This window comes from Patiria miniata, unplaced genomic scaffold (genome assembly GCF_015706575.1).
Source record: "Patiria miniata isolate m_02_andy unplaced genomic scaffold, ASM1570657v1 HiC_scaffold_1, whole genome shotgun sequence".
Classification (NCBI taxonomy): domain Eukaryota; kingdom Metazoa; phylum Echinodermata; class Asteroidea; order Valvatida; family Asterinidae; genus Patiria; species Patiria miniata.
The window spans coordinates 31,995,761-32,011,091 of record NW_024037047.1 but is presented as its reverse complement, the minus strand read 5'-3'; the positions used below and the strand labels follow the sequence as shown (position 1 = coordinate 32,011,091).

At 40.2% G+C, this 15,331-nt stretch overlaps 1 protein-coding gene across 1 annotated transcript; it reads right to left on the bottom strand.

The window, feature by feature from the left end:
• Positions 1 to 10,865: 10,865 nt before the first annotated feature.
• Positions 10,866 to 11,426, bottom strand: LOC119732875 (uncharacterized protein K02A2.6-like). Its single transcript, XM_038206474.1, has one exon. It carries the CDS (start codon positions 11,424 to 11,426, stop codon positions 10,866 to 10,868), a length of 561 nt encoding a protein of 186 aa, XP_038062402.1.
• Between the last annotated feature and the right edge of the window lie 3,905 nt (positions 11,427 to 15,331).

Here is a 15,331-nt window from a genome sequence, read left to right as displayed (position 1 = left end):
CGCCCTCGCGACGCCCATGTTGCGATCAAATATTGTTTATATTCTAAACAATTGTAGAGGGTTTGGTAATGAAAATAGTATGCAACTATAGATCTCTTTGGGGAGCGTGTTATACATTATACTTGCAGCTAGCTTCAATTTAAAAAAAAACGATACCGGCCTAGCTATATGTTTCTGAGAACATTATTTCTCAAAACAATTGTTCAAGATATGTTCAAACTACAGTAGTCCTCTGTGAAGGTATAACTTATTCAGCATTTCATATGAAAGCCCTTTCTCTCCTTATATGTTCTGTGAATCGCATATAAACTGTTTTTAGTCAGTGGGCTTGAGGTCCGGTAGCCCATATGCATATTCGGGTGCATTCTTTGAAACCCACAGGATCACTTGCAGATACCTCAAGGAGTTCAAAACCACTTGATGCCATTTTTTTCTGGCCCTTTTATGGGCGGGGTCATGACTTTAAAAAGTGCGGGCCTTCGTGTACCTAGAAATGATTCAGAAAATAATTAGCTAATTAGCTCACCTAAGAGCTACTAGAAAAAAATCCAGAAATTTGCCTCTTCGGGGGTGGGGCCACATTTTATAAAAGCGGGAGCCCATAGGATATGCATTTTAGACTCAGGGTCACATATGGACACATCAACAAGTCAAAAAAAAATCGCTTGGCCCCATTTTTTCCAACGCCCAAAAAGCTCTATCAAAAAAAATTATCATACAAATTCGTAAAAAATAAGTAAAATAAGTCGAACCCCCCCCCCCCCCCCCCCCCCCTGTGACACCCCTAAAACAATTATACAGGTATAATGTCCGCCTGTTCAAAATACGGTACACCATTGTGTAATCCAGTGTTATTAATCGTCGTATTTGAACAAAAAAAACTGTGTACATTTTCAGATTTTTTGGCTGATGAACCCCCCCCCCCGCAAAAATTCCTGGATCCGCCCTTGCTACAATATGGAGGACAGATGTTTAAAATGGCTGCCATTTGGAAATTCAAAAAGGCAAACCCAGGGGCGTTGGAAAAAAAATGGGACAAAGCCTTAACTCCTTGAGGTGTCCATAGGTGATCCTGAGAGTTTCAGAGAATGTATACCTGAAATGCATATGGGTTCCCGCAGGCCCACTTTTGGAATATGCCCCCTTTTATGAAAAAAGTGTGGCACGCCCCCAAAAGGGACCTTTTTTATGATTTGTCAGGCAAGCATTCTGTCCAGCCGGTTTTCTGTACTGCATGGGAACAACACAAAAAAACAAAACAAAAAACAAACAAACAAACACCCCAACACCCCCAACAAACAAACAAACAAACAAACACCCCGACACCCCCATTAGAGACACACTCTTGGAAAAAATGGTCCGGTTTACCTATTCCTTATAATGGGACTTGTGGTTTGGCCGAAGTCAATTTAGCGTGATCGGCTGACTGGTAAGGTTTACGCACAAAACCTGATTGGTTGTTTCCAAAGTGTCTTTCCCATTTGCAAAAGTTCTTTTTAAAAGCCCATGGGGGCATGCAAATTGCGATTTGGCCGGCGTAAGCAAGTTCGGGTATTTTTATTGGACAATCTTAAAAGGTATTTTTTATTTCCTTTTAAGAGTAAAGATTTCCCTTACCAAAACACCTAATTTTTTTTATATTCCCTGACGTGCCTTCATGTGCGCACCCCGCCCCCAATCACTCCTGAATAATAAAATGTCATTTCAGCTGGGTTTTGTTACTTTTGTAGTAGTTTGACCCCTCCCGCCAACAACTAAAACAAAAGTAGGCAAAATACTGATAACCTTTCAATGATATCAAGTGTCTCACATCTTTCAAGTTTTATTCATTTTGTTTAATTCCTTAGTCTTTTTGACATACAACTATTTAAACCAATTCATACAAACAAATATAAACGATTCCAAATGAGGAAAAAAGTTGGGTAGAAGGCCAATAAATTTGAGAAATTAATAATCACTTTAAAATATCATAGATGATTATTACATAAGCAACGACTACATGACTGTACACGGTTGAGCCAGGTTTTTGTATTTTGCCATTTTAAAAAGTGCGGGCCTTCGTGTACAAAGAAATGATTCAGAAAATAATTAGCTAATTAGCTCACCTAAGAGCTGCTAGAAAAAATCCAGAAATTTGCCTCTTCGGGGGTGGGGCCACATTTTATAAAAGCGGGAGCCCATAGGATATGCATTTTAGACTCAGGGTCACATATGGACACATCAACAAGTCAAAAAAAAATCGCTAGGCCCCATTTTTTCCAACGCCCAAAAAGCTCTATCAAAAAAAAATATCATACAAATACTGATAACCTTTCAATGATATCAAGTGTCTCACATCTTTCAAGTTTTATTCATTTTGTTTAATTCCTTAGTCTTATTGACATACAACTATTTAAACCAATTCATACAAACAAATATAAACGATTCCAAATGAGGAAAAAAGTTGGGTAGACGGCCAATAAATTTGAGAAATTAATAATCACTTTAAAATATCATAGATGATTATTACATAAGCAACGACTACATGACTGTACACGGTTGAGCCAGGTTTTTGTATTTTGCCATTTTGTGAATAAGAGTTTAAACGGGAAGATAAAACATGGGAATCCCCCCCCTCCTCCAAAAAAGAAATTCCTAGATTATTTTGAAACATTACAGGGCTATATTTTGTCTAATTTAGCTATTATGTGAAAAAAATATTTGATGCGAGGCAAGTTCAACACTTGATATATATATTGCGTTTATCCTTTTGTGAGGTTAGTTAATTATTAATAAGAAATGAAAAGACATGCAAAACCACCGAGAAAAACAATTGTGCATACGAAGTAAAAAATATAAAAAAAAAAAATAAAAAAAAAGTGCAATGAAATATATCACAAAAGGACAAACACAAATGTAATTTGAGTGTCACTTACACCTGTTGCAATGCATTTTGATTGATAGAAGTTCCTAAACAGTTTATTCTTTAAATTTTCCAAAAAAATTAAACTTTCTTGTGTTTTCTAATAAATATACAATGGAAAGAAAGTCACGTTTTAGTTAATTTTTTTTAATCAATTTGAAATGCGTTCTAGGGCCTTTAGAACATCTTTCTAGCAACTTTCAAGAAATTCCATTTTTTGGCCAAAATTGAAAAAAATGCAAGGGGTTAGCCTTACATTTTTTTGTCAAAATCGGCAAAATATTGACTTTTCTCAAAACAAGGCAGAAATTTATCTGGATGAAAGAGAAACATCAATCAACACACATAATTTTGAAGATCTGGGCAAAAAAACGTCAATTTTTGAAGAAAAAAATTTGGAACGATTTTACCTTAATTTTTTGGACAGAATTTCCCCTTCAATAGCACATCTGTCCAGCAATCGATTTTAAATTGGTTCTAAAGCCCTTAGGGCATCTTTCTAGCAACTTTTAAGAAATTTCATTTTTTCGCCAAAATTGATAAAAATGCAAGGGGTTAGCCTTACAATTTCAGTCAAAATCGGCCAAAAATTGACTTTTCTCAAAACAAGGCAAAAATTTATATGGGTGCAAATGAAATGTCAATCAATACTCAGTAGATGATGCCACTAGTTTCGTTTGTGTACCTTAACATGGACTTTTGTACCTTAACATGGACTTTTCTGGACAGACTTTATACCGTTGGAAAGTGGATGAATGGGCCAACCAGCATGCAAATCGGCAAGGCGCCAGACCTGAAACTTTTGGAGAAAACTGCAGATGTAGTAGCTGATGCCACTAGTTTAGTTTTTTGTGCAGTAAGTCCCATAGAAAGGGTTGTCAGCGCCAACCGACATAGCTGTCACGTATTGCAGTCTAAACGTACCTTACATAGACGGTTCTGGACAAATTTAATACCGTTGGGAAGCGGATGAATGGGCTAACCAGCATGTAAATCGGAAAGGCGCCAGACCTCAAACTTTTTGAGAAAACTGCAGGTGTAGTAGCTGATGCCACTAGTTTCGTTTTTGTGCAGTAAGTCCCATAGCAAGGCCAGTCAGCGCCAACCGACATGGCACTCATGTATCGCAGTCTAAAGGTACTTTAACAGGGACGGTGCTGGACAAACTTTATACCGTTGGGAAGCGGATGAATGGTCCATCCAGCATGCAAATCGGTAAAGCGGCAGGCCTGAGGCTTTTAGATGCAGTAGCTGATGCCCCAATTTCGTTTTTGTGCAGTAAGTCCCTTAGCAAGGCTCGTCAGCGCCAACCGACATGGCTGTTTGGCCTGCCACTGTAGCCCATCGCCAAGTTTTTCTCCGTGTTGCAACACTAGATACTGTTCAATGAGAAAAAAAACAATATTTCGTTCAAATCGTCTGTCTTTTTTGTCTACTTTTCATAAACAATCAGCTGGCAAAAATGTAATTCAAAGCATCACTTAATTTTTGAGATATCGTGTCTACCACGACTATCGTTCCTTTGCAAATGTGAATCGATTGTTCTGCTTGGACTGCCACGACAGCCCATCGCCAAGTTTTTCTCCGCGTTGCGACACTAGATACTGTTGAAAAAGAGAAAAACAATGTTTCGTTTGAATCTTCTGTATTTTTTGTCTACTTTCCATGAACAATCAGCTGGCAAAAATCAAATTCAATGCAACAGTTAATTTTTTGAGATAGCGTGTCTACCACAACTATCGTTCCTGTGCAAAAGTGAGGTCATCGTTCTGTTTGGACTGCCACTGCAGCCCATCGCCAAGTTTTTCTCCATGTTGCGACACTAGATACTGTTTAATGAGAGAAAAACAATGTTTTGTTTAAATCTTCTGTCTTTTTTTCTATTTTCATGAACAATCTTTTGACTAAAATTAAATTCAATGCATCACTTATTTTTTGAAATAGCGTGTCTACCACGACTATCGTTCCTTTGCAAATGTGAGGCGAAAGTTCTGCTTGGACTGCCGCAGTGGCAGTCCAGGCTGCAGTAGCCCATCGCCATGTTTTTCTCCGTGTTGCGACACTAGATACCGTTGAATGAGAGAAAAGCAATATTTCGTTTAAATCTTCTGTCTTTTTGTCTACTTTTCATGAACAATCAGCTGGCAAAAATTAAATTCAATGCAGCACTAAATTTTTTGAGCGTGTCTACCATGACTATTGTTTCTTTGCCAAAGTGAGGCGGTTGTTCTGCTTGGACTGCCACTGCAGCCCATCGCCAAGTTTGTATCCGTGTTGCGACACTAGATACTGTTGAATGAGAGATAAACAATATTTCGTTTAAATCTGCTGTCTTTTTGTCTACTTTTTTATGAACAATCAAAATTAAATTTCATGCATCACTTAATTTTTGGGATAACGTGTCCAGCACGACTGTCGGTCCTGTTTTAAAGTAAGGCAACTTTTTTGTTTGGACTACCGAAGCAGCCTATTGCCAAGTTTTTCTATGCAATGCGACACAAGACGGTGTTGAGGGAGAGAAAAACAATATTTCGTTGAAATCTTCTGTTTTTTTTTGTCTACTTTTCATGAACAATCATCTGACCAAAATTAAGTTTAATGCATGACTTACTGTTTGAGATAACGTGTCTAGCAGGAATATTGTTTTTGTGCAAAATGAGGCAAATATTCTGTTTTGACTGCCACTGCAGCCCATCGCCAGGTTTTCCTGCGTGTTGCGACACAAGACACTGTTGAATGAGATAAAAACATTTCATCTCACTAAAATTATATTTAATGCATCACTTAATTTTTGAAATAACGTGTCAGCACAACTATCGGTACTGTGTCAAAGTAAGGCAACTTTTTTTGCTTGGACTGCAACTGCAGCCCATTACCAAGTTTTTCTCCGCACTGCGACACAAGACGGTGTGGAGGGAGAGAAAATCGATATTTCGTTTTTAAGTCTTCTGTCTTTTTTGTCTACTTTTCATGAACAATCATCTGGCCACAATTCAATTCAATGTATCACTTAATTTTTGAAATAGTGTGACCAGCTGGACTATCGTTTCTGTGCAAAAGTGAGGTATTATTAATTGTTGAGCTCATATACATAATGCCTACAAAGTAGTAGGACAAACTTATGATGTAGTCACCTAAAATCTTTTTTGGTCATCTCGGAGAAAACGTATATTAAGAACGTCCCATTGTACAGAAAATACTCCCGACTATTGAAGATGCAGAAACAACCTACGCCATGCTTAAACAATAACTCATTAAATACCAGTTGTACTAGTTTGAAATTTTATTTCCTGGCCATAATGCATCAATTGTACTGGTTTGAGATTTTTTTTGTTATTGTTCAACCTATGTACATTAAGCCTATAAAGTATCAGGACAAACCAATGGGGTAGTCAACCAAATCTTTTTTTTTGTCGTCACGGAGAAAACCTGCCACACAGACGTCCCAGTGTACAGAAAATACTCCTCTTGACTATTGACCTTGCAGAAACAACCTACTTGTTGCTTGAACAATAACTCAGTAAATACATGTTGTACTGGTTTGAAATATCTTTTAATTTGTTGTGGAGCACATGTACATAAAGCCTATGAAGTATTAGGACAGACCAATTTTGAAGTCATCCAAAAACCTTTTTTTGTCACCACGGAGAAAACTTGTATTGAAAAGTCCCAATGTACAGAAAAAACATGTGAGGAACGTGTATTTTGAACGCTTTGCTTGAACAATAACTCATTGAATATCAATTGTACTGGTTTGAAATTTCATTTAATCATTGTTGAGCATATGTACATTAAACCTATAAAGTAGTGGGACAAAAAAAATGGGGAAGTCACCCAAAACCCTTTTTCTTTGTCATAACGGAGAAAACTTACCATAAAGACGTCCGAGAGTACAGAAAATACTCCTTACAACCTACTCGTTGCTTGAACAATAACTCAATAAACATATGTCGTTCTGGGTATGTCCGTTAATTATTGTTAAACACATTTATATCAAGCCTGGGAAGTATTAAGATAAACCAATGTTGTAGTCACCCCAAAACTTTTTTTCGTCATCACAGAGAAAACCTGATAAAAACCTCCCAGTGTACAGAAAACACACGTTGAGTATTGATCACGCAGAAACAGCATACGCTTTGCTTGAACAATAACTCAGTGAATACATGTCGTACTGGTTTCAAATGGCTCTAAATTATTGTTGAGCAAATTTGAATTAAGCCTATGAAGTATTAGGGCAAACCAATGTTGTATTCACCCACAAACTTTTTTATGTCATCACCTAGATAACCTGCCATAAAGACGGCCCAGTGTACAGGAAATACTCCCGACTATTGAACACGCAGAAACAACATAACGCATTGCTTGAACAATAACTCAATAAATACACGTTGTACTGGTTTGAAATGTCCTTTAATTGTTGTTAAATACAACCACATCAAGCCTATAAAGTAGTACGATAAACCAATGTTGTAGTCACCCACAAACTTGTTGATGTCATCACCTAGATAACCTGCTATAAAGACGTCCCAGTGTACAGGAAATACTCCTGACTTTTGAACACGCAGAAACAACATACCCGTTGCTTGAACAGTAACTCAATAAATACCTGTCGTACTGGTTTGAAATATTTTTTTGTCATTGTTGAGCACATGTACATAAAACATATAAAGTATTAAGAAAAACCAATTATGTAGTCACCCCAAAACCGTGTTTTTGTCATCACGGTGAAAACCTGCTGTAAAGACGTCCCTGTGTACAGAAAATACTCCTGACTATTGAACACGCAGAAACAACCTACACGTAGCTTGAACAATAACTCATTATATAATAGTTATACTGGTTTAAAATTTCACGCAATTATTGTTGAGCAAATGCACATTAAGCCTATAAATTATTAGGACAAACCAATGGGGTTGCCACCACGGGGACAACCTACCATAAAGACTTGAGTGACTACAACATTGGTTTGTCTTAATACTTTATAGGCTTTACGTACGTGTGCTCAACCCTAATTAAGAGAAATTTCAAACCAGTATAACATCGTAACGCGTAGGTATTTTTCTGCGTGTTCAATAGCCACGAGTGTTTTCTGTACACTGGGACGTCCTTAATGCAAGTTTTTTGTTTTCCGTGATAACCATAAAGGTTTTTGGAAGACTACATGGTTGATTTGTCAGAATACCTTATAGGCTTGATATATACATGTGCTCAACCATAATTTTAATTAAAAGAGATATTTCAAACCAGTACGACAGGTTTTTTAAAGAGTAGGTTGTTTTTGGTGTCTTACTTCGAAAGGGGGTCGCCTTTGGGAACAGCCAAGTTGGGATTGGTTTTGAGGTGAAGAGGTCATAGGTCAAGGACACTGTGGTGAGGTTAGGGTTATTGGTTTCTTGGATGATACAATATAAAGTTAGAAATGACATTTTTGGTGTCTAACTTCGGTAGGGGGTTGCCCTTGGGTACAAGCTAGTGAGATTGGTTTAGGGTCAATAGGTAAATTTCAAGGTCCTCCTGGTGAGTTAAAAGTTAAATGGTTTCCAGATGATAACTTGGGTTACAAATGAGATTTTGATGTCCAACTTTTTTAGGGGGTTGCCTTATTGGGTATAGGCAAGTTGGGATTAGTTTGGGGTCTACAGGCCAAAGGTCAAGGTCACCGTGGTGAGGTTAAGGTTAATGGTTTCAGGATGATAACTTGAGTTAGAAATACAATTTTTGGTGTCTAACCCTAGTAGTAGGTGGTTGCCCTTGGGTACAGCCAAGTTGGTTAGGTTTTGGGGTCAAAAGGTCAAGGGTCAAGGTCAACGTTGTAAGTTAAATGTTAATGGTTTCCGGATAATAGCTTGAGTTAGAAATGAGATTTTGGTGTCAAACTTCAGAAGGTTTTTTCATTTATTTTATTTGTCTCAAATCATGTCCCAGATAAATTCCAAAAGATAATAACATTAGAGGCAATTAATTCTTAAAGCGATAAAAACTTGCACAATGCAAACAAATAAAAATAATACATGAGTGAAAATGCCAGGTAGTACAATGCAATTGTACGAAAACACAAACACCACAAAAACAAGGAAACTGGAACAATACCAGAAAGGGAGGACAACATGCACCTAGAAAAAAGGCACACAATTAAATCACACTGAGCCGGTATTTAAAATGTTTATGAAGTAAGAGATGGGACTTTGTTGGAAGCGCTTGGTTCTATCAAACAGTTGACTTATTCAGTTACTGTTCCTACTGTTTCACCACGACTAGCCTCGTAAGCGGGAGCAAAGGAGTTGTTCTCTAATTAGAGCCAAGTGCATTAGCACGTTTTATGTAATGTCCTACTCTTCTTCTATCTAGTGTATCTAAGTTACAAAGGTTGAGGGCATCAAAGTATGAAGTGTACTGATTCTCCAGGATGGTCCTACAAGCTCGTTTCTGTATCCTTTCAAGATCACCAGTTTGCTTTTTTGTTAAACTACAGGGTCAAACAAACCGGAGCCCAAACCCCAAAAATTATATGTCATATTTTTAACAAAATATGTAGCAGCAAAAATAATAATGACTGGAAAGCCAAATTCATGAGCTACTTTTTGAAAGAAAAAATTATAGATTGCTAAATCCGTTCAAAGAATATCACCATTTTCACACAAAGACCCTTAAACCTATCGTCCAAAACTGCGGTTTCATTTTGGTGTCTTACTTTGGAAGGGGTTGTCCTTGGCTACAAGCAAATTGGGACAGTGGTTTCGGGGTCAAAAGTAAAATGTCAAGGTCACTGAAGTGAGATGAATCAATGAAGAACTCAGAGGAGATTATTCTCAGGTTCCGTGCCACTGCAGCTTTATTCATCAGACATAATGTAAGAGTGAGCGCGGGCGAACTGTTCACCTAATGTGCTTGCGCGCATACAAAGTAGTGCTCATGAAGTATCACAACATCCCTCCCCTTTTGAAAATACAATTTCAGGAATAATTATTGGTGTACACATAAAACTGGAATTTACTTAATTAGCAAGCATTTACATGAAATGTGTAGTGATGGCTTTTCAATTGACAGGCATATGAAACATTGGTGGTCATATCTTACTGACAACTACAACTTTTGTTTCTCTGCAATATGTGGCACACAGTCTTAGTACCTTTTTTTTGAACAGTAAAAGTGAACTTCAGTACTTTCTTTCTTTTGAAATTTGACTTTGGTACTTTCTTGCTTTTTTCCTTTTTGAACGGTTAACAAATTTAACTTTAAACAACAATAAATGTACTGAAACGGGTTTAATAAACATATGAAACTTTGAGTTCTGTTTCAAATCGTGTGGGTTATTTGTTTTGTTTCCATATGAAATTAAATGTGAAATATCGTTTCTGAACCAAATTGTTTGAAGTATCTGCTATGTATAATCTGGGTGTGTGATATTATTCAGTGTATCTGGCTGGTTTTCGGATTGTGCGTCCAGATTTTGTTTTGCGAGTGACAGTCGGAGACTTGTTTCGATCTGTTTTGTTTCGGTCTGTCGAAGAGAATTTCAGCTGGTGACGGTAGTTTGGAGTCCACAGGGGTTGCACGGAGGTTCAAGAGTGCTATGTCGACATTTTGTCCAGACTCTGGCATTTCTTGATCACTGTCTTGACGGTTCTGAGTGAACGTTCCACAAAACCGTTTGAACGTGGATAACGTGGAGACGAAGTTGTGTGCTTGATGCCCCATGTGTTACACATGTCTTCGTAGTTTTTGCCTACGAATTGGGGGCCGTTGTCTGACATAACCTCAGCTGGTGCTCCAAGGAGGCTGAATGTGTGTGAGGTGATGCCAGCAACTGCTGCACTGGTTGTGCTGTTCAACTTGTGAACGACAGGGTACTTCGAATAATAGTCAACTATCAGTAGATAGTTCCGTGGATTTCAAACAGATCAGTGCCAAGTTTGGTCCAGGGGGTCGAAGGTACTTGATGTGGCTCCAATGGTTTCTTTTGCTATTTGGGTTGGGATTCCTGGCAGTAGGAACACGCTTTGACAAGTTCATCAATATGACGATTGATGTTGGGCCAGTAGACCGACTCTCTGGCTAGACGTCTTGTCTTCTCTATACCCATATGGCCTGTATGGAGCTGTTGTAAGATATCCGTCTGAAGTGAGTCTGGAATGATGACCTGTCTTCCTTTGAAGATTATTCCCCAGGAGATACCAAGCTCATCCCTGTATGGCCAGTAGACCTGTAGGTCTCGAGGTAGTTCCTTGACGGAGTCTGGCCAGCCACTGTATATTATCTGACACAGTGCACTTAGTACAGGGTCTCTTGCTGTTTCTCTCTGCAGTTGCTCTTGTTTAGACTGCCCAAAATGCACAAGGTCCATGCACATGGCGTCTAGGGGTATGTCATCACTCTTTGTCGGGTTTGGCAATCTGCTCAGAGCATCTGATAGCGTCATTGTTTTCCCTGGTTTGTACTGTACGTCAAAGTTGTATCCTTGCACCTTAATTAGCAAGCGTTGCAGACGAGGTGGTGCACTCGAGAGGGGTTTCTTCCAGATCATCTCAGGTGGCTTGTGATCAGTGTGGAGTGTAAACTCTTTCCCGAAGAGATAGCTATGGAACCTGGTGATGCCAAACACTAGGGATTGTGTTTCTCTCTATATGTTAGAGCTTGTGCCGGGGAAAGACTCTTCGACGCAAATGCTATCGGCCTGTTGTTTTGAAGGAGGCAGGCTCCCAGACCCTTCTGTGATGCGTCGACTTCCAGCACAGTGTGTATCTCTGGGTTGTAGTACTGGAGACACGCTTCAGTGGTGATGGAATATTTCAAGGCTTCGAATGCTGCTTGATGGTCATCCTGCCACATGTATGGCACATTCTTCTTCAGGAGATCCCTGAGGGTCGCTGCTTTGTCTGCCAGGTTAGGGATATATGCAGAGACGTATGTGATCAGGCCTAGGAATTTTTGCAGGTCTTCCTTGTCCTGAGGTGTTGGAATGCTGTGGATGTCCTCAATTCTGCCTGGGTCCGGCCGGATGCCGGTGTCGGAGTACAGTGACCCAAAGAAGTTGATTTGGTTTGTCTTGATGTGGCATTTCTTGCTGTTAAAAGCTAAGCCTTCACGGCTGGCTGTTTGAAGTAGATTCAGGAGGTTGGCATCGTGTTCTTCCTCAGTACGGCCATATACAGCAACATCGTCAGCAATGCCGACGCATCCTGGAACCTGTTCTATGATGTCGTCCATGCACTGCTGGAAGATGTCTTGGCTGATGGAGAGACCAAATGGAAGGCGCTGGAAACAGTACCGGCCAAGTGGCGTTCGAAAGGTGGTCAGCTCTTGGGATTCTTCCTCGAGCTTGACGGCCTAATACCCAGCTTTAGCATCAAGCTTCGAGAAGAATTTGGCTTGAGAAATGCATGGTTGAGTTCCTCCAGTGTGGGTATTTTGTGCGGACATCTCTTGAGGCTCTGGTTCAGCCGCTTAGGATCCAGACAGACCCTAAATGTCCCATCTTGTTTCAAGCTCGTGGTTTTCGAACTTCACCAGTCGGTGTGATGGGTGACCTTTCTAATTACACCTTGCTGTTCCATCTTGTCGATCTCTATTTTGAGCTTCGGCTTCAGGTGTATGCTACACTTCCTGGGCGCGTCAATACTCGGTTTAGCATCCTCCTTTAGATGAAGAGTTGCTCTGGCTTTGAAGTTTCCAATTGTGTCAAATTAGATGGGGTACAACTTCACGAGGTCGTGGACCAACTTGATGGTGTCATGTGACAGATTTTGAGGTTCACCTACTCCTGGTTGTTTGGGTGATGCAGGGGCTTGAGGTGACGATTCAGTGGAGTGGATGGTAACCACTTCAAGCTCGCAGCACATGGGCAGGCCGGCTATGGCTGGTCCAGGGACATCTACGACGTAGAACCTGTTCTTTGTCCACTTCGGTGTCTTGTAGCGGCATAAAAGCTCATTGCACCCTAGACATACAATCTCTGTACCGTTGTACGCCGTCAGCTTGGTCTTCACAGGCTGGACGAAAGACTTCCATCGACTTCCATACATCTGTTTGATCGTACGCAGGGGTTTTCCTTAACTTTTTCCTTTACTGGCCGGCCGGGCCAGTAAACCAGAGTTTTCACTGGCCCGCAACCTTTTACACTAGCCCACATGTTTTATAATAGTAACTTTCAATCAAATCACCATAAGCATTTTTGATAACATTTTTGATAATAAATTATGCAATATGAATACAATCGGCAATTATCTTAATCATGTACATAATATTGCATGTAGTTCCTTTTTAAGTGATGTCAATGTTTCTTTAATCGTCCATGCTTTAACATAGAGCAAGGCTTTAATTAACAGGAATCAAATAGGTGGAGAAGTTATAATCAAAATTTATGCAGTGTGCTTCGTTCCGAACTTAAGGCTTTAGGTGTTCTATTTCCGACATGTTTTGATAAAACACGAACTAAAAAAGCGTTATCTTGAGGAACAAGAAAACATTGCACACAGTCGTGGTATTAATGGGAGTTTACCAAGTTAGTAACTGAACTGTTTTAACTTGTTTGAAAATGAGTGAGAAGGCCAGTATTTTCAAAAAAACATCTCTCGCGCGCGCCATGCATTTCTAGCGAAGAATGGTGCAATCAGCGTGCCTAGCCAAGAAGCGCTGCGGGCGGGCGACCCACGAACTTACGCTGGTCACGTCAATCCATAACGTTTTCCGGAGCACGGTCCACTTTACATTCACTAGTCTTTACATTCAAAATAGGCCCCTCGAATCTCATATTGTCCTCATCTTTTCGGTACATTCGTTTGATAGTGTTCAAGAAATCATCCCAAGAATCCGTTCGGGCACAAGTTTTGGCAGTGAAACTGTCATGAAAGTTTTCTCCTCACCACGTTGTATGATACGAATACGATGTTAACGTACGTACGTACGTCTGTACCGTGAGGACTGACTGCAGACGAAGTAAATCACGTGCGCTGCATGTGTGCACAATGTGTAATGGCAAATACACGTTGATTCGCCTCATGTTCGTCGTTGGGATTTAATGCACAGCGCACTGCGAATATACATGGAGTGATACGAATTCGAACTACCGATGTTTTTATTTCGGTCGGCGTGGCAAAAGTATTCATGTGTTGTATCACCCTTAACTTTTCATTTTGATTGATTGAAAAATACTGTAGGGAAAACTTCGTTATTTTATTTTTTTTTAACCGTTTTCTGACTCGCCCGTCGGACTACTGAGAGGAGGGTTTTGACTCGCCCGCCGCTGTTTTCACTCGCATTTGGCGAGCGGGCGACCGCTAAGGAAAATCCCTGCGTACGGAGTGGCAACGTGTTTCCTCCGGCTCCAGTGTCAACTTTTGTGATTAGTCGGTGTGTGCCGATGAGGTCGGGGCAGATAACGTCAAGCGTTGTGTATGCCTCATGTTCATCTCTGTTGGTGTCATTTGGCTTCTGCTTGCCGGCATTGGATCGACTTTTGGATCTTGGTCTGCGAGTTGTATTTCCTCGCGATGGGCTGCGGCCACGTCTGGACGGAGATTTGCCCTTGCGTTTACCCTGGCTTCGGGTCTTTCTGCAGAATTTGGCCCAATGGCCCTTGGAACCACATGATTTACATGTGTCCCGGTAGGCAGGACACCGTCTTGGTGGGTGGGATAGACCACAGTTGCCACAGATTCTGGCAGTGGGTCGGAAAGCATGGACAGCTGTGTGTGACGCCTCCAACGTCTCAAGGCACTTTTTGCCAGCAAGGATGGCTTCGTACTTCCGTCCCTCTTGAAGCATGTCATCGGTGTTAAATCCAATGGGTTTGTCTAAAGGATCTTTCTGGAAACATTCAGATGTGGTAGACGCAATCACTAATTCGATGATGCGTTCCGTCATTTCCTCTGGTCCGAAGTTACATTCGTGTGCCTTTGCTCGGCATCTGTTGACGAAGTTGTCCAGGGATTCATCTGGTTTCTGGCGATACCGCATAAGCTCCAGGCGATGTATGCGGAAGTTCACTTTGATGTGCAGCTGCTTCTCGAACAACTCCCATAACTGGTTGAGGATCAGTTGTTCTTCTGCCGGCAGGCTTGAAGAATTTATCATTTTGAGGCCTCCAGGTCCGACTGCTATTTGTATCTTAACAGCACGCTTGGCAGGATCGGTGATTTCCTGGTCCCTGAAGTTCAGGTCCATCCGTTGTTTAAAAAGCTTAAACTCTTCTGCGATGTCTGTGGCACCCCAGTTTATTTCTGGGAACTTGGCCATGATGCAGGGCTGTGGGATAGAAATCTCTGGGATACAATTCACTATGCTACAGCAAACGAAATTGTAAACAATAGCAACTTCAATGTAGCTTAAAGGTAAGTGCTACGATTAGTGATCACAAAAAATCACAACAATATAATTATTTCAATAATAATTTTGACTATTCACGAATATATTTGTCAAAACACATATTAT